The sequence below is a fragment of the Protomyctophum parallelum genome (genome assembly GCF_964188405.1).
Source record: "Protomyctophum parallelum genome assembly, chromosome: 1".
Taxonomy (NCBI): domain Eukaryota; kingdom Metazoa; phylum Chordata; class Actinopteri; order Myctophiformes; family Myctophidae; genus Protomyctophum; species Protomyctophum parallelum.
Window position 1 is genome coordinate 60,609,099 of NC_139697.1, and position 18,951 is coordinate 60,628,049.

The following is an 18,951-nucleotide window of genomic DNA, read 5'->3' on the forward strand; positions in this document are numbered from 1 at the left end:
ACCCTAGCCTCGCGTGACCTGCAGACATATTTTCACTGCGTGATTTTTTGCAATTTGTCTGGCCACATTTCCCTGGCCACTTTAGCCAGCCTTGACTGGCAAGTAGCAACATCTCTAAACAAAGTGCCAAACCGATTGAACCTCTAGAGTTAGTAAACTGGGACTGAGTAGAGTCTGTACTTGGACCACTATACTCTACACCAAATCACTCCGAACTATATAATACCAGATCTACAAGCTCACACAATGCACAACAATGTGTTGTGAGCTTGTAGATTGGTTATTTTTGGATTATTTTCACCCCAGAATATTAATGCTGGGGTTCCAATGGTTAAACAGAAAAACTGTCCATAGTTCATTTGTGAATCAAACACTGCTGTATTCATGTTGCAGGTTCTGGGACACCCCGGTGGTCAAATCATCCAGTCGTGAGCTGTGCTACATCATCCTGGCTGGGATCTTCCTGAGCTACATGTGCACTTTCAGCCTTATTGCCAAACCCAACATTATCTTCTGCTACCTCCAGAGGCTTGGAATAGGCTTGTCTCCTGCCATGAGCTACTCTGCCCTGGTCACCAAGGTATAGTAATATCCTCCATAGTGTTCATTTAACTCTAATCCCAGTAATGCAACATGATTTGTTGTACAATTCCGTAGCCCTATGTTTTGCATCTCTCCCCTGTTTGAAAGTACGAGGTGAAAAACAGAGATTATGTGAAATATAATATATACCGGTAGTATATCAGTTTGTGGCATATTTTCAAATGACATCTATTCCTTTTGCACTGTGTCCTGTGGTTGGTATGCAGCCTAGTAAAAGGTGATAGTTGTTGAAGGCAAGGGCCTTGGTGTATCTTCTCTGTGGTCAGTTTGTTACATTTGTCTGTAGTGCATGGCTGAAGATGATTTCTTAAAATCATGCTTGTTTACCATGCAACACTACATGTGTTTAGTTGGTATTGGTTGATTGAATGGTTTGATTCAGTATAGGCAGTTCAGGGCTTGAAAACGAAAAATATCTGCGGCCAAATACATAACTTTGGGGTGAAAAACCTCACTGCTGTACAATATATGTGTGACACTGTTAGCATGTTGTCGATGAGGAAGCTCCCTCGGAATAAAACTCTTCACTGTTAGCATGTTGTCGATGAGGAAGCTCCCTCAGAATAAAACTCTTCACTGTTAGCATGTTGTCGATGAGGAACCTCCCTCAGAGTAAAACTTCAGATTTGCCCTGAATTACCCTAATAATAAGTAAAAGGTGTTCCTGGTTCTGTGGGCGTTCTTATGCAGACCAATCGTATCGCACGGATCCTGGCAGGCAGTAAGAAGAAGATCTGCACCAGGAAGCCTCGCTTCATGTCCGCCTGCGCTCAGCTGGTCATCGTCTTCATCCTCATTCTGCTGCAGCTAGGGATCATAGTGACCCTCTTCATCATAGAGCCACCGCAGGTGAGTGTGTGTGTGTATGTGCGACGTGCGTGTGTGTGTGTAGGACGTACGTGCTGTCTGTCTGTCCGTCTGTCCGCTTCCACTTTTGTGAAGCGAGATCAACCACTTCACACGATTGTGATTTTTGAGTGGCGATAGCCCCTTCTATGTCCAGCTTTTGGTGTGTGTAAACCAAATCTTTTCCTAACACAAACATTAAATGCCTTTGACAATGAATGGACAATTTGGAGCGTTTGTGTAAACACAAGCATTGCATAACACAAACATTGATGACGAAGGGGAGGACGCAAATTCTGATTGGCCGGGAATGAGATGTGTTAGATGATGTACGATGATAAGAGCGCCCCTCACTTCACACGTGTGTGATGTTTTAGTTATCTATTACTTGTTACTTGCGCAAGCAGAGCGCGCAAGTAATAGTTTCGCCCGGTCCGTATGCACCGTCCCAGCCAACCCGCCACTTTTGATGCGTATGCAAATAAAACAGCAAATTGTGCCTGATTTGCTGGGACCAGATTACATACATGACCATATTTCTTATGTCATCATTGAGAGCTAGTCATACATATACTATATATATGTAATTTGTAAAATAAAATAGCAAATTGTGCCTGATTTGCTGGGAGTAGAGTACATGGTGTGGTGTGTATATGTATAACTAGCTCTCAATGAAATACAGTATGTGGATTAAAGGACCCAATGCCAGAGTGTAATTGGTCTTCGATTGTGACGTAATGACTATATGTTTTAGTGTTGGGAGGATTAAAGGTAATGTTCCTGTGTATACATGTATGTAACCTGGTCCCAGCAAATCAGGCACAATTTGCTGTTTTATTTGCATACGCATCAAAAGTGGCGGGTTGGCTGGGACGGTTTTTGGCGCAAAGTAACCACAGTATACCGCTAATCAACTTACAAATTACATATATATATAGTATGTATGACTAGCTCTCAAAAATGACGTAAGAAATATGGTCATGTATGTAATCTGGTCCCAGCAAATCAGGCACAATTTGCTGTTTTATTTGCATATACATATATATAGTATATTTTATGTATGACTAGCTCTCAATGATGACGTAAGAAATATGGTCATGTATGTAATCTGGTCCCAGCAAATCAGGCACAATTTGCTGTTTTATTTGCATACGCATCAAAAGTGGCGGGTTGGCTGGGACGGTTTTTGGCGCAAAGTAACCACAGTATACCGCTAATCAACCTACAAATTACTAGGGCTGTCAATCGATTAAAATTGATTAATCGCATGATTGTCCATAGTTAACAGTGATTAATCGCAAATTAATCTCATATTTTGTATATGTTCTAAATATACCTTAAATCAGTGGTTTTCAAGATTTTTCATATCTTCAAGGCCCATTATTTATTCTGCATTTGAGCCACGGACCACCATTTGATGAGATTTAGCCTTCCAGACCCAAACTAAAGAACTGTATTGATGTTGGCCAATGGTACCATTACGAGAGATAACAGGCTATGTTGATCAAAATAACATTTTTTCTAAGTTTTCTAATTGTGTAGACTCACTGGGAGAGAGAGAGGGGGAGAGAGGCGGGGCTCACTGACTGCCTGCATTCACATGCATGCGTCTCTCAACCATTCTGTCAAACTTCAGTGCGTTAATCGCGCATTAAAAAAATTAGTGCCGTTAAAAGGATTGTGAGTTAACTAGTTAATAGTGCGTTAACTTTGACAGCCCTACAAATTACATATATATAGTATATGTATGACTAGCTCTCAATGATGACGTAAGAAATATGGTCATGTATGTAATCTGGTTCCAGCTAATCACAATTTGCTGTTTTATTTGCATACGCATCAAAAGTGGCGGGTTGGCAGAGTACTTAGCTGGGGGGGTGGATGTGGAGTGAATATGGGTGGTGTCCTCCCGGTTGTCATTGAATGTAACGAACCCAACAACTTGTAATATGTATTGCTGCTGTTGTACATCCCATGACCTCTTGTTTTTTGTTTTTTTTTGTCTTTTGTTTTTACTCAGTTTTTTTTTTAGTTTTTTACTGTTGATGTTTCTGTCCTATTGTATGTCTTGTTTGTCTTTTTTGTCTGTCTTGCATATTAAAAAATCCTAAAATAAAGAGTTAAAAGAAATAAAAGTGGCGGGTTGGCTGGGACGGTTTTTGGCGCAAAGTAACCACAGTATACCGCTAATCAACTTACAAATGACATATATATAGTATATGTATAACTAGCTCTCAATGATGACGTAAGAAATATGTGGATTAAAGGACCCAATGCCAGAGTGTAATTGGTATAAAAGAAGATATTTCCATTAAAATAATTCAAAATGAAATCAGGATATTAGAAAGAGTAGAACACGTATGCATACATGTAAAAGATAAAGATCTATATATCATTCTTATGTACAGATCACCTAAAACAGACCTTTCGAAATTAAACACATTTCTCGAAAACATGGTAAAGTATCTATCATCTCCGACTTCTGCAATTATGATAATAGGAGATTTCAATGAAGACCAATGTAGTGAGAAAGGTAGAAGTATAAAGACCTTCATGTCAAGATTAGGCTTTAAACAATTAAATACAAATCCAACTACAGATTACGGAAGTATTTTAGATCATGTATATTTTAAGTTAACAAATGTGAAAGTATTATTACAGAAATTGAAGTTAGAGACACATATTACTCTGATCATGATTTAGTATTAATATCACTATAGTCCAAGATGAAATACATTTAAAACAATTGACAATTTACAATAAATAATAAAATAATTATACTGTATACGTGATAACATATTTTAATTCAGTTTATATACCTTTTTTTTCATCACATATCAATGATTTATTTTTCTTTGAAAAACTAAAAAGGGATCCAGAATATTTCTAAATGGATAAAACTGTATTTCTTATATAGATAGAAACTTGAACCATACTTAATAATACTAGGTGTTTACATGCATAAAGTAGGTAGGTAGCAAATAGTTACACCTAATAATTAGACATTTCAAACGTTCCTTCACAGAGATACTGAGATTTCACAATTTACAGCGGTCGAAAGTACTTGCGCGCTCTGCTTGCGCACTAGTTGGCCATTTATGGCCTACTAGTGTGCAACAAGCAAGTATGCACTCGACAGAGTGCAGTTCTAGTTTTCACTATGTTCCACAAATGTATGTTATTCATCAACATGACAAGAATCCGCTCCTCTCGTCCTACTGCAGGTGATCTTTGACCACCCCAGCATCAGCGAGGTACACCTGATCTGTAACCTGACCACACTGGGAGTGGTGGCACCGCTGGGATACAACAGCCTGCTTATCCTCAGCTGCACCTTCTATGCCTTCAAGGTACCTCATTTAACACAGATGTCTCTTGGTGCGCTAGCCCCTCCTATGCCCAGCGTTGTGTGTTTGTGTGAATCATAGTGATGATTCGATTGGCTGATCACCCCATAGCGAGGATTGGCTGAGAAAAGTACATATTGAGGATAAAAAGTGAGGACAGAAAAGTGAAGACGGAAAAGTGAGGATGCAAATTGTGATTGTGATTGGTCGGAATGAGATGATGTATGATGATGAGAGCGCCCCTCACTTCACACAGGTGTGATTTCTTTAACCTATTTTCAACTGAAAAACGACATATACATACACAATACATTTTGTCGGGTGAAAATAAGTGTTGAATGACAAAGTATACATTTGCCTTCATAACACGGTCAAACTGCTCCCTACTGGAACACATTGAAGTTCTCTGTTGTATAATAGCAGTAGCCCAGTGCTTAAACTAGGCTTTGTTCAGCACCATAAAGCTTTTGGTGAGTGGGAGACTAGGGATGCTGCAGGGCTGAGCAGAAGTGAACAAACTGAGCAGTGAGCGTTGTAACAGAAGGTTGCTTGCACCATTCTGTCTGATCAAGGGAATTCCAAAGGGAAACAAGTTTTTCTCGCATAAAATGTATTTGGGATCTGCACAACTGCAAACTTCCATCAATGGAGTGAAATAAACCTCAGAGGGCTTGTCACAAGAGTAAGGCTGTGCAGCACAGCAGAACAGGTTTACCGGATCGGTGTATAAAGTTAGTAAGGGAACTATTCCTTCATTAGCCTACCAATTTTTGAAATTGGATTATTGCAACACCATTAGATGTCAAAGGATAGAGTCCTTCAATGAACCTCTAGTCTAGAACCTCTAATGAACCAGGGGACGGGAGGAGCATCGGTTTCCAGCACCTGTTTGAAACCGCCCCTAGTCCTTGGAAAGGGCTCGTTCTTTAATGACAATAAAGGAAGTTGTGCCACGAATGGTTATTGGTGAATCTTAACCCAGACTCTCAACTTGATCCTTTTTTCTATTCTCAGACACGTAATGTCCCAGCGAACTTTAACGAGACCAAGTACATCGCCTTCACCATGTACACCACCTGTATCATCTGGCTGGCATTTGTCCCCATCTACTTTGGCTCCAACTACAAGATTATCACCATGTGCTTCAGTGTCAGTCTCAGTGCTACCGTGGCACTTTGCTGCATGTTTTCTCCAAAGGTATGTTAAAAACTATACAGTACCATGCTGTACTGTACATGCATGGATACAATATTCTGCCTCAACAGGGTTATGATGAGTCACAATGCAATGAATTTCCCCTGTTATACAGTATGTACTATACATCCTTGTAGGATAGAATTGCAAAGAGAATAGGGCGCAAATTGTTCAATTTAAGGTGGCAATGCTTTCATTACCCGGGATTTGAATCCGGATCCCCTATGCAACCGTCAAATCTGCTCGTTTGAGCAGAGGCTACATTTTGACTTTGATGCAGTGCCTCTTGTAGACAAACTATCACCACTGCAGTCGTTAGTAATTTTGTATTAAAATCATGGGCGGAGCTTGGGGGGGTGCAGGGGTTGCATTGCACCCCCTGGTGGCCGGGGGTGAAATTGCTTCTTTCTTTTAAAGTTAAAGCGCAAATACAAATAGCATGCATTTTAAAATTGCTTTTAATATTTAATATCATATTGTCTATGTCCCTCAAAGTTATTTCTAATGGTTTGAGCCTCAATCACCACTCTGATATAACCAGGCCTTGTCATTTCTTTCTGGACTTTGAAAGCAGTTTTAGCTGCAGTACCACCATGTCCTGAGGTGGTGGGGGTGCTGATATGCAGATTATTTAATATTTGAGTCATTATAATACTGATGCTAGATAAAACCAGGCTTGTTTCCATTCCATGCCAGCTTGGAAAATCAACAATGGTGGACATTGTAAACAAAGTGGAAATGCAAATTTGGAACTGAAGACTGAAGAAGAGGAGGCATTATATAAGTAGGGTGACATTGATGACATCACGATGAGGCCAAAATCAGTTGAGCTGTTCCTGAGAGCAATTTACATTAAAACACCCATATGATATGAAAGCCTGATTGTTCAAAATTGGTTATTTGTGGGGATAGAAAACACATATGGGAGCCCCAAAAACACAAAATAAATTGAAAAAGTAGAATTGTATGAAGGCCTTAGGACCCAGGATGCTGCCATACCCTGCGTAGAGCAGGGTATGCTCTACTGTGGGCCTCTGCTGGTAGAATCTAAAGCAGCAGCATCAAATATTTGCAAGAAAAACAAAATAGGTCAAAATGGGCATATTGTTTTACAGCCCAATAAATCGTCTTCCATTGGCCTTCATTGAGTTGATTGATTGACAGCTGACATGACAAGCCTCTGTTACGGGTCTCAGGGCTGCTGAGTACCTCATTAATAAAACTGAACCTGAATAAACAGGGATAAAGACGGAGCAATGAGTGTTGCTTTTCTTTCCACAATGTAACTGAGGGGAACCGGAAGCTGCGCTCCTTATATTGGGACCCCAGAGAACCTGGGCTAGAACAAACGTTCCGTCCTCACTGCATGTTACACTTTGCTAGTGCAATTAATTCACAGTATTAATTGTAAACCTTCATGAAACGAAATTATTAAATAATTAAACAGACTCTTAAAACACATTAAGTTGGGTCACACTCTCCTGGTGCTGCAACACCTTTGTTGATTTACTCAACATTGGGGCTAATATTTGTCAGCCCCAGAGCCTATAGTTCAATCAAATTGGAAGTGGCTCGGGAGGCATCCTTTGGTTAGACATAAGGTTGGTGTGGGGTGCCTTAAAACGACCGGATTAAGGTTGGTGAGGGGTGCGTTAAGGGTTAGGTTTAGGTGTGCTGTCCCGTGGGAGGTTAGGTTAGGGTGAGGGTTTGAGATGGTTAACATCGGTAGACAACTTGACTGCGTGTGCATGCGTTTATCTTGATTTGTGAGTTCTCTTGGCACAGTACCATGGGTGTGTACGCATAACAAAACCATGCTGCTTCTATGCAACGATTGGTATGTGGTAATGTGGTTTACACGCACTGTAGGAGGAGAAGATGAGTTCAGATATGTACCAGTGCCACTGTCTGCTATTTTGTTTAAAGCGGCATTACACCTCAAGCAGACTGTAATTATGAAACCTTTTAATTAATTGTCTGGTTTGGGTGTTATTTTGTTCATAAAGTGCATGCTATTCTTGTGTGATCCTCAACACAGGATTTGATATATCCAGACTAACATTATTAGTATTGCCTTCACCACCAATAACCATGATAGTACAGCAGCTATCTGCACCCGGGGGCATCACTATGCCAGCTTGTGCATGTGATCGACATTTGCATTAATGTTTTATTTTTGCCACGGACGTGCAAATCAAGTGATCAATGATATTACCAGAACACAAATGTATAGCCTACAGTACTAATAGACTCTTGACGTGTCATATATTGTCTACTCTATTCCACTGCGCTACACATTTTAAAATAAGTCACTTATTTTTGGGGAAAAGCTACAACACATTACGGCATGTTGTGACCTTGTAGATCAGCACTTGTCCTTTCTTCTTAGCCTATAATGACATGCCCAAAATTGGGATGTCAGGGTTAAAGTAGTTAGATATATGGGGGTAGATTTTGAAGGTGCGTTTTACCAATGGAAATACATAAATTGGCCTCGCTCTGCGCACATTCGTATTATGAAAGGCATATCGGCCCGTGTTGAACGCACTGGCCCGTGTTGAACGCACACACATTATGGCTTACCGCGTTCCTGAATATTTTAGCATTGTGGGAGTGTCCATATGTTAATTATTTTCGCTTTGCGCAATTTGCTATTAAGCCCCTTGACCTAAAGACACTCAGCGCATAACGATTAGACGTGGGTCTGACCACCTCATAAACGCAACAAGCACTGTTTGATTTTACACTTGAGCGGCTCTGGGATGCTGGTAGAGTGTTGCCATGTCTGTTTATTATAAGCGGCTTCTTTTTCTGTAAAGTTGCTTGTAAATATTGGTAGTTGTACTATTTTGTGGTTGCTTTTCTTGTTTCTAAAGTGGTTATTTGGGCTTTTCTCCTAATGTTGTTTAAACCAGTGATCCTCACACAGCACATTCCCATGTCAAGGATCCCCAGATGAATGCATTTGCCCAACTAAGGACAGCTAATCCAAAAATTAAATAAAAAGATTACTTTTGAAAATAGCAGATCTATACCAGCTCACAATGCATCACATTCATTCATTAAAACTATGAACTCTGACTGCAGGGGGATATATAATGATCATTATAACAATGTGCAAGAACATATTTAAAAAGAAGGAAGAACTTTATATTTGTGGACAATCAAAATGTTTTTTTATTTTAATGTGGTGTCATTCAAATTAATCTGGATATGGCAGACTCACTATTTAGAAAATAAAAACATGGCACTTCATTTAAAATAGGTTACAGACCCCTGTTATATGCGCTTATTTTTATAGACCTATTTACTTGTTTCTATGAGACATGGCAGTTTTGCGTCTTTTTTAAAAAAATGTTGAGATTAGAAACGGCCATAATTCTTTCATTTCTCAACCTTAAAAATAAATAAAAACATCTCCATAATCCGTGGGAAATGTGCTTTCATATGCTGTATCACACCCGATTCAAGTCTTCTTCAATAAAATGCTACGAGCGAACTCAGCGAAGACCATACCATCGGGGCCACAGCATTACGCAGCACGCATTCAACTCATTCCTTCGTCGTGACTTGAATGAAATAAAATGTAATAAACGTTATTTTACTGGTGTTTTTCAATAGAAACAAATAAAGAGTGTGTGTAGGCTACTGTGTGCAAGTGCAACAGTGCATATACATGCATGCACTAGGCTATATTTCTTCCGTGTCGGGATGGTGATTGAGCTCTTCAAGTTCACAGCCCGTTTGGTCTTTCATAAAAAAACGTTGATATTAGCCTATAAACACTCATGGTTCTCTCATTTCTCAACCGTTTTATTAAATGTAAAAATCTCCATATTCCTTAGGAATCTTGCTTTCATTCGCTGTATGGTACATGGTTCTATCGTTATCGAATTAATTAATTACGCATGGATTTCCAATTTGCCAATATGCTGCTATCTACTCGCAATTCCATTCCGATCTGAAAGGTGGGTCTGTTCTTTTGAGGCATAAAGGTGACAGCATGCAGTGCAATAGGAATAATTAACCCAAATGTGACAAAGGCATGTCATGTCTTCTATGGTGCCAGCCTGAAGAAATGTCATACCACGATCCCCAAAGTGCGCATTCCGTATGTGACATCAGCTGACTGGTAAAGAGAATAGTACGGACATGTTGATTGGGTACGTCTCAAACACGCCTTAAACACACCCATGACTAATTCAAGGCCGTTTTGCGCACTCCGGGGGTGTCAAAAGCGCTTCTTAACATGCCCAAAATTGCAATATGACATACTACACGCCCCCAGATCATAATACTGTAATTAGATTAGTAATATAGAAGTAAGTAAAATAGAAGTCCTAAATCGACCCCATGGTTACCCAACTAACATACCCAGCAAGACTGGGAAGTTATCCACTGTATACTGGCAGGTGGCCGTCCTGAGACAGGCATTATATGTGGCATAATGCATGGTCCAAATATATTCCATGTTTGGGATTTCAATAAATGGGTCTTATACAGTAAGTACAGTTGTAGTCCGAGAAAGGGACCCTTAGCTGCAAAGGTGAATGGTGAATTATTGCAGATGGCCTTTCAGAGGACAGTGTTACTTGGGGACATGAGGAGACAGGAAGTTCTACAGGCTAAACTAGTTTTGTTTGTCAACGTAGCTTAAATAGTTGGTGTCAGTTAATTAAGGTGTGTACTCTAGGTTGATGAGACAACTATGCAATGGAAACATACCTGAGATTCAAAACAGATAAGTAAGTACATGATGAGTGATTCATGAAGGCCATGCATGTCAGGATTTAAAAGGAATGTTTCACTGTTCACTGTTTCACTGTGTTGTTGTGGAGCTTTAACAAAGCTATAACAAAGTAGATAGACTAGACCCCATGCAGTAGTGTCATTGCTGTAACTTGGTATCTGTAATGTGTTCTGTTGCTGCAGGGTGAACTACTGTATGGGCAGCATTATAGTATAATTGATGCCTTACAGCAGCTGCTATAGTGGACGCTATAAACACAGGACTGGAGATGGGTGGTTTAAAAAACATCCCAATTGTTGCTCAGAGTTATGACGGTGCCTCCGTAATGTCGGGTCACATTTCAGGCGTGCAGCAAAAAAAATGAAACCCTGTGCTGTGTGTGTGTGTGTGTGTGTGTGTGTGTGCACACACACAGCACACAGTTTCATTAGTACAGCAGGTAGTAGTGTGCTGCTGTACTACCTAAATAACTATTTTTTTAGGGGTTAGGGCATTGTAAAAACGCTAAAATAATAAAATAAAGGTTTAAAAAATCGCTGGTCGCTCGCCAAGCTGTCGCACCCCCTGGCGTCTAGTTCAAGCTCTGCCTATGATTAAAATACTCTGCTCACTGGAGCCTCTCGAATCTTCATCAGGGCCGAGAGGCTCCAAACATCACGTCCATGGTGTAAAAGGAACCAATAATAGTTTTGGAGCATGATCCATGCAGTGCAGACCTTACCTTTCTTTGTTATTCTAACCTCGGTCCGGCACCTGGTTTTTAGTTAGTGGATGTGCATGCTTTATTGTTCTTCTCTGTATTAGAATACTCATTGGTCAAAATAATGTTTTATTCACAAAAACTTAAATCTTTAATGTCAATAGCAAATTGATATTGAGAATCTGAATGAAACTGAAATTAATTGAGATATACTTCCCAACACGTCTCTCTGCTCACTCTGTGCTTATTATTGTTCTTCATGGTTAGGTGTACATCATGCTGGTGAAGCCAGAGAAAAATGTGCGCAGTGCATTCACTACATCTACTGTGGTGAGAATGCATGTGGGTGATGCAAAGAAAGCGGCCATTGCTTCTGCCAAAAGCTCTAGCAGCAGCCTGGGCAACTTGTTCAAAGGCCGTAGCTCTGGGCAATACAACATAAGGTACAGTACACCTACCTCTCTCACACACAAACACATGCAGGCACACACACACACTCACACACACACATGCCACAAATCGCTGATGCCTCTGTCTCTGCTGTAGTCATGGCTACTGTTCCTCGTTCTGCCCCAAATACACTTCTGTTCCAAAGGGAGTCTACCAACGCGCCTCAAGCCTGAAGCGGCTGATCCGGTGCTTCACAGGTACAAGGACATGAGTTGCATAAGCAGAAGAGACCGGAGCAACACGTACATTTAGAGCCTTTTATTAGGTGCTAAAGTATACAAAGACTAACGTTTCGACCTTGTGGTCTTCATCAGAGTCATAGGGTGGCAGCATTTGGGCATGTCTTAAATACAGGCTGGGCTATCAATGAGCCAATGACAAGATGCCATGATACTAGACCAGTTACTAGACATTTCTGTTCCACTTTGTTCCAAAGTGAATGTTGTTTTAATCGTACATTTCTACATCAATGTAATTAAAAATGTCAGCAAATTGCCATTTCTGCATAGAAAACCCCAATGTTATCAATGCTTCTTCCCAGCACCATGTTATTGCCATGGGTTATTTTAGGCTTAGACAACATTGCATTTAGCTGAGAACTGAGCTCTGAGATATACTTTCTACACGGTCATCATCACCTCATCATATATATTGATCTATATCGTTGTCTTTGAAAGCTAAATCACTGTGTTTAGGCTGCCTGGCGAGCCATAAAAAGCTGTTGTTCATGAAGGCGACTGGGTTGACGGTTCATAAGATAAAGGAGACTCTCAGCCTCCAAGGATTTCTCTTTCCAGGGAAGAAAGAATAAAGAGGCGGGGGAGATGTTAAATTGTAAGGAAGCTAAATGAAGAATAGAATGGGGATGGAATAGGATGGCTAAAAATGTATATCGGAGCCTGAAGCCCAATGCAGAAGGATGTGCTATACATTATACAAATAAAACTTGACTTGACTTATACCATGGACACAGAAAATATGATTATAACCTACTACCATTTTGTTTCTCAGTTATGATTATGGATGTAAAAAATATAATCTTTTTTTACTTAGGTGAAGTGGCCATGGTAATGCACTTTGAGTTGTCTCGATAAAGAAAAGTAATGGACTCAACTTGCGAGACCTTGTTGTGCATTATCACTTACATTATATTTATACTATACTATTTATATACAGTATAGAGCGTCGCAGTCCTGCCCCCTCGAGAGACCCGGAAAATAAATCCCCGTTCATTTTCCTCACAGACTTTTCAGAAAGTATTTATTTAAAGACGTTTACGCTGCAGACAAAGCCAACTCTTGTCGTGACAAATCATGACAATAAACACAATGTTTTGGGACAAACAAAGAATTAGAAAGTAGAAAAAAACGACAGGTTACAAGTTACAACACTTTTTTTGTTGTTTTTCTTCTTTGTAATTATTTGTTTGGTCCAAAATATTGTGTTTGTTGTCATGATTTGTCACGACTCGAGTTGGCTTCGTATGACGCTTAGAAGGTCTTTAAATAAATACTTTTTGAAATGTCTATGGGAAAAATGCATTGGGATTCATTTGCTGCATGGGACTGGCATCGTTATGAAAGGGGGCAGGACTGCGACGCTCTATACTGTATATACATGTCACACCACTATATTTGTCTTGTCTAATACATTATAGTACTGAAATATGTATTGTAACTAAGCCCAAGATTTTGACTCTTGTAGATGTATTTATCGATTCAATCTACGAGAGTCCAATGACTCATTACCTTTAGTCGGGAGAGCGAAACCCCCTGCCTCAAAGTAACTCTGAACATGTAATGCAAAATCTAAGGTGCTTACCCGGCTGCCCCACCTGTCCGATTATTCTCCGGGAAGGTTCGGAAACAGGGAGGTCCGTAGTTTTCAATAAAAAAAAGATGTTCCACTCGGTCTCGGAATCTGTCATCCATCTTGGATCTGTCCTCGTCTCCCCAAATGAGTGCAACTGGCTGCGCAACCCTGACCGCCAGGGGCGCTGTTGCGCACGCAGTTGCAATGGAGGACAGATCCAAGATGGATGACAGATTCCGAGACAGAGTGGATTAAAACACTTAACCGGGTAAACAACTTAGATTTTGCATTTGTACATTCAGTTCAGTTACTTTCAGGCAGGGGGTTTCGCTCTCCCGACCAAAGGTAACTGCTGTTATGTCTGAACTGAATGCTATACAGAAATACACAGACAATTTTTGTCTACTACTAGACAAAATATGTTGTTATATTCTGATTTACAGAGGATGGATGGTATGCAGAATTGCACAGTCACTGATTCAGAAAGATGACATTCTTGCACACTTTCTCGTCTCTCACATGTTTCGTAGCTCCAATGGGAAATCTGTGACATGGGCGCAGAATGAGCACGGCCCCAATTCCAACCTGCTGTGGAAGAGAATCTCCATTCATGTCAAGAAGAAGGAGGAGGTCGAGGCCAACCAGACTGCCATCATCAAGCCCTTCTCTGAAGGAACCGACTCGCCTCTTGACACGAGTATCACCGCGGGCCATGATGAGCCACAGGAAGCTCAGTCATACGACCCTGCCGGAACCTACCAACGCTGCTCTCCACCCCAACCATCCCTGCCCACTGTCAGCCACCATGGAGGGAAGGCAGGGGGCTTCCAGGAACACTCCGAGAGCACTGGATGTTTTGTTGTCAGTAGAAAGGATGTTGACAATAGCCAAATGGTGGATGTTGGAATGAGCGTGAGGGATACCGGCACATCTGCTGTGGCTGACATCGGTGTCGGGATGATTGGCAGCCAGTCTCAAGATGCCACCATAATGGACCAAATTAGCATTGTGGTTAACCGTTTCACTGCCAACATCAGTGAGCTCAACACCATAATGTTGCCAGGCTTGACATCAGGGGAGGCGACTGTTAGCTCTCCCTCCGGACCCACATCTACGGCCGCAGGTGCAGGTGCATGTGCAGGTGCAGGTGCCATTGCCTGCCCGCCTCCCCCCTACATACCGCCTAGAGGCAGGCAGGTTCCATACAGTGTCACCAGTTATACAGAGGCCACAGCACTCTCCGCCTCCCGCGAGAATCGACCAGTGGGAGTGATTTATGGACATGTGGGTGGGGCCTGCAGTACCGGCAGGAAATCTGCGAATATGGAGGAGCTGGTTGCTCTGACACCCCCCTCCCCGTTTAGAGATTCTTCCTCTGGGTCCAACAGCAACTCGCCCACCTCCCTGTCCCCACACTCAGAGGCTGAGTACAACCAGCTGCTGAGACACTACAGCCAGAGCTCCTCCTCGCTATGAACTTCCTATTTCTATCATGCCATTGAGTAGAAGGTTGGTCAGCGGGTGTCATTAGCCCGACGGCTCATTATTCCTACTGCGTGTTAGTCCAACTCGTGCATTACTAACCCTATCCCTAACCATAACTGCACGCCGAAGCCTAGTCGGAGTAATGGGCAGCCAATTCACCTGTTCAATCTCATTTTGATATTAGATTGACTGAGGCTGGATTCATTGAAGGCATTCACAGAGGCAGCAAGAACCAACAATAGGATCTGTACACTTGTAGCTTCTGTAGACTTCAGAGACTGGATGCTGAAAACAGGCTGGAAATACAGATGGGCATTTCAAAACTTTTTTTTTTAATAAAAGGGACACTAAACTAATTTATTTTAAAATATATAATACGCTGAGAAAACAATGAAAATGGAACAAAAGCCACTATTTCACAGCGTGGTGACAATCACTGATTCATTCCTCTGTTCAGTATTCTCTTTTGTTCGGTCCTTATGTCAAATCAGGTGGTGTTGAGATAAATCGTCTTTGTATAGTTGTGGATCAGGGTCCACACAACCACTCAGAAAAGAAGACTGAATGTAAGTACAAGTAGAAGAGATCGATGACATTTTACAAACATTATTATCGACAACAGAAAACACCCCGTGACCCCCCACCCCACCCTACTTTGACTATTGCCGTTGATAGATATGTATGTTCTTTCTTGTATTGCTGTGAAGTTGTCAGAGCTGTGCCACTTTAACCACGTAAGCCCTATTTTATACTTTGCCGTACGACGATCTCGCACAAATATTTCACTCTGCACTAAATATCTTCACTGAAAAGTGAAATTAGCAGATCTCCAAGCTCAGTGTGTTGCATTGCGATGCATTGTGAGCTTGTATAGATCTACTATTTGTGCCAAATAGCAGATAGGTGAGATGTTCAGCTCTTCTCTGTTTTCTCTCTTTTAATTTTCAAGTTTTATTCAAGTTATTTATTATGACATGCATGCAAATGTGTATCATCCTATACTGCATAAGAGGAAGCTTTTCTTTTTTCCTTAATGGATTGTGAAAAATACCTTCCCTTTTCCCGAGAGAGAGAGAGAGGGAGAGGGAGAGGAACATAAACTGAGAAGGAACCTAGAACGCTCACTCCAATGAACTGGACTTCTTCATTTATGCCAAGGCAATGTGAGAAAAGAAAGTTGACTTTCTTTTCTCTTTTCTCTAGATGTGATTTACAGTAGCTGAATGTCAATTTATACTTTTCAATTAATGTGGACCAAAATGACCTTCCACCTCAGGATGGCGTTTGACCAAAATACTCAACTGTAATTTATATTACTATATTAGTTGTTGTGTTTTATTTACCTTGACTTGAAGACGCTTTCGGTATGCATGATGGGGAGACTTTTCTTTCCACAATATTATTTGTAGTCACTTATTATAGTAAGTGAACTTTTTATACATAAGATGATTGGTATGCATTTATTTGATACACAGATGACTAGGTAATCATGATAAGATGGTGGTTCTGCTGCTGCTGATGATATGAGGGTAAACATTCATATTGAGACATGATATGGCTCACTCACTGTACACCAGTAGTGACAAAGGATATTAGAGGATTTCACTGAAGGCTTTAGCAGAGCAAAGGAACCACCTCCAACCCAGAAAATGACATACTGTAGATCAATCAATCAATACATTATTTAGATAGAGCATTAATGCATTTAAGCATTTCAGGTACTTTCATTATTATAAAACATATTTATTCTGTTGTTTAATGACAGTGATTTTGCCTATGTTAATTTTGTGCCATTATTAGGTGTTATTGTTAATTATATGCATCACACTGTGGCTAACATTGAGAAAGGAATAGGACATCTTAAGTGGGGAATTTAAATAATATTGCCGTTTTGGCCTTTGTGAAGACATTGGCGAGATTGGTTGAAATGTAAATTAATACTAATAATAGAGAAGCCATTTTTTTAATTGTGAGAAAGCTATAATAGTAATACATGCAATTTATATAGCGATGTATACTCAAAGTCGGTTAGGCAACTGGCACTGAGTTTTTGGTTACACAATCGTGGGAAAAGATAAATTAACAAACTAAGTCACTAATGTTAAATTCTAAGGTAAAAAAGGGGGAATTGAATTAGGTAGGGAATGCGAGTCTGAAAAGGTGGGTTTTTAGTAGCTCTCCACTCCACTGCACAGACGTCTGCGTTAACTGCAACTGTTTTTCACACCTTCCAACCGACTGATCTCCCAAATTCGACTTCTGTCCTCCATTCCTCATTATTGTTTTGTGTTTAAATAGAAATTAATGTACTTTTGTGACCAATTCAGATGTGCAGTATTTGTATTGGATAAGAACAAGAAAGACCGATTAGAAAATGTCTGTTTGCATGCGGGTCTGTGCCAATGGAATTATTTTCTGTGCATAGCATACATTTAACTTATTCCAGTTACTTTACATTATAATGTATGAATGATATGTAATGTATAGGCCTCTCTTTCTATTAGCCTTGTTTGATTTACAGAACTTAGAATGTAGATCTGTTTGATATTAAAAAATAGCTTTTCCTTCCGATATTGTTTATCTATTTATTTGGCTGGACTTCAGTGGGGCCAGCTAGCCCTAAACATAAAAGACTCAATTTCTGACTGGGTAACTGGCTGATAAAGTCTTTAAGTTTAGTGGAAAACTCTTGCAATATCAGCAGGTGTGTATTAACACTGTACAGTCAGTATGCCAATGTATTGATGGATACTCAATATCATTTTTAGAGCTTTAACAACAACTGGAAGATGGCCGCACCCTCTCTGACTACAACATCCACCTTGTGCTGCATCTGAGGGGTGGGCAGTAAATTATTCCATAATCTTAACCCGGGTTTGATTACTGCCAGGGACGCTGGGGGAGTGTTCTCTCCTCTGCGTCATCAGTGCGCATTTACCCTAGGTGGGGTTGGCGAAAGGGCCTTTCTGTATGGAGTTTGCATGTTAACTCTGTGTCCCCTAGTGTAGGTACAGTACTCTCACAAAAACATGCAGTAATCCATGTCTCTATACTGCCTCCCCCTGGTTTTTTGTTCTGGACAACCTAGTTCTAATCCCGGCACGGCACACTCTCAGTTGGACAGTGCTAGAATTATGCACGAGAGAGACACACACACACACACACACGCACGCACGCACGCGCGCGCGCACGCACGCACACACACACACACACACACACACACGCAAACATTCTGTGTATGCAGGAGACAATTCTGGTCCTTCCTTAAATCATGATTTAACATGAAAAGTGACCACTCTTATTACTAGACGGTCTAGACCCGTGCCCTTTGGGCTCCAGGAAGCCGATTGGTTTGGTAGGCCAATCCGTGAAGCCGATGGTTTGGGATTTTCAATCAGGGAAGCTGTTGCCTACACCCCTATCGCACAGATTTGGTGTGTCCTCCACAGACAGACAGACGGACAGAAAGATATACCGTGACATTTGTGTTTTTTCAGTACAACCGTCTGTACAACCAAATTCCCAAAAGGCACTGCACGCCATGGGGTCATACTTGACCTGTGTGTCACCAATGACCGGGTCATTGGTGACACACAGGTCAAGTTTGACCTGTGTGTCAGAACAATGCAATTTGCTAATGTATTCCCCACCCAGTTATGCAATACCCATTGTAGGCTACCTGTTGTACCCCGGCCCATTGTCAGAGATATGGAGATATCTGTATCTGGCAGTCTGCCTATCTCTTTCATGCCCATAACACTAAT

The 18,951-nt window shown here is 40.9% G+C and overlaps 1 protein-coding gene across 1 annotated transcript in view; it reads left to right on the plus strand.

Annotated features, from left to right (window-relative positions):
• grm5a (glutamate receptor, metabotropic 5a) overlaps nt 1-15,178 on the plus strand; it is a gene marked incomplete at both ends in the record, with an annotated part of 41,714 nt that extends 26,536 nt beyond the window's left edge. Inside the window, 6 exons of the mRNA XM_083793733.1 lie at nt 394-580; nt 1,294-1,452; nt 4,674-4,799; nt 5,811-5,993; nt 11,708-11,883; nt 14,233-15,178. Coding sequence (XP_083649859.1) covers nt 394-580; nt 1,294-1,452; nt 4,674-4,799; nt 5,811-5,993; nt 11,708-11,883; nt 14,233-15,178 — 1,777 coding nt within the window. The remainder of the gene's footprint in view (nt 1-393; nt 581-1,293; nt 1,453-4,673; nt 4,800-5,810; nt 5,994-11,707; nt 11,884-14,232) is intronic.
• Between the last annotated feature and the right edge of the window lie 3,773 nt (nt 15,179-18,951).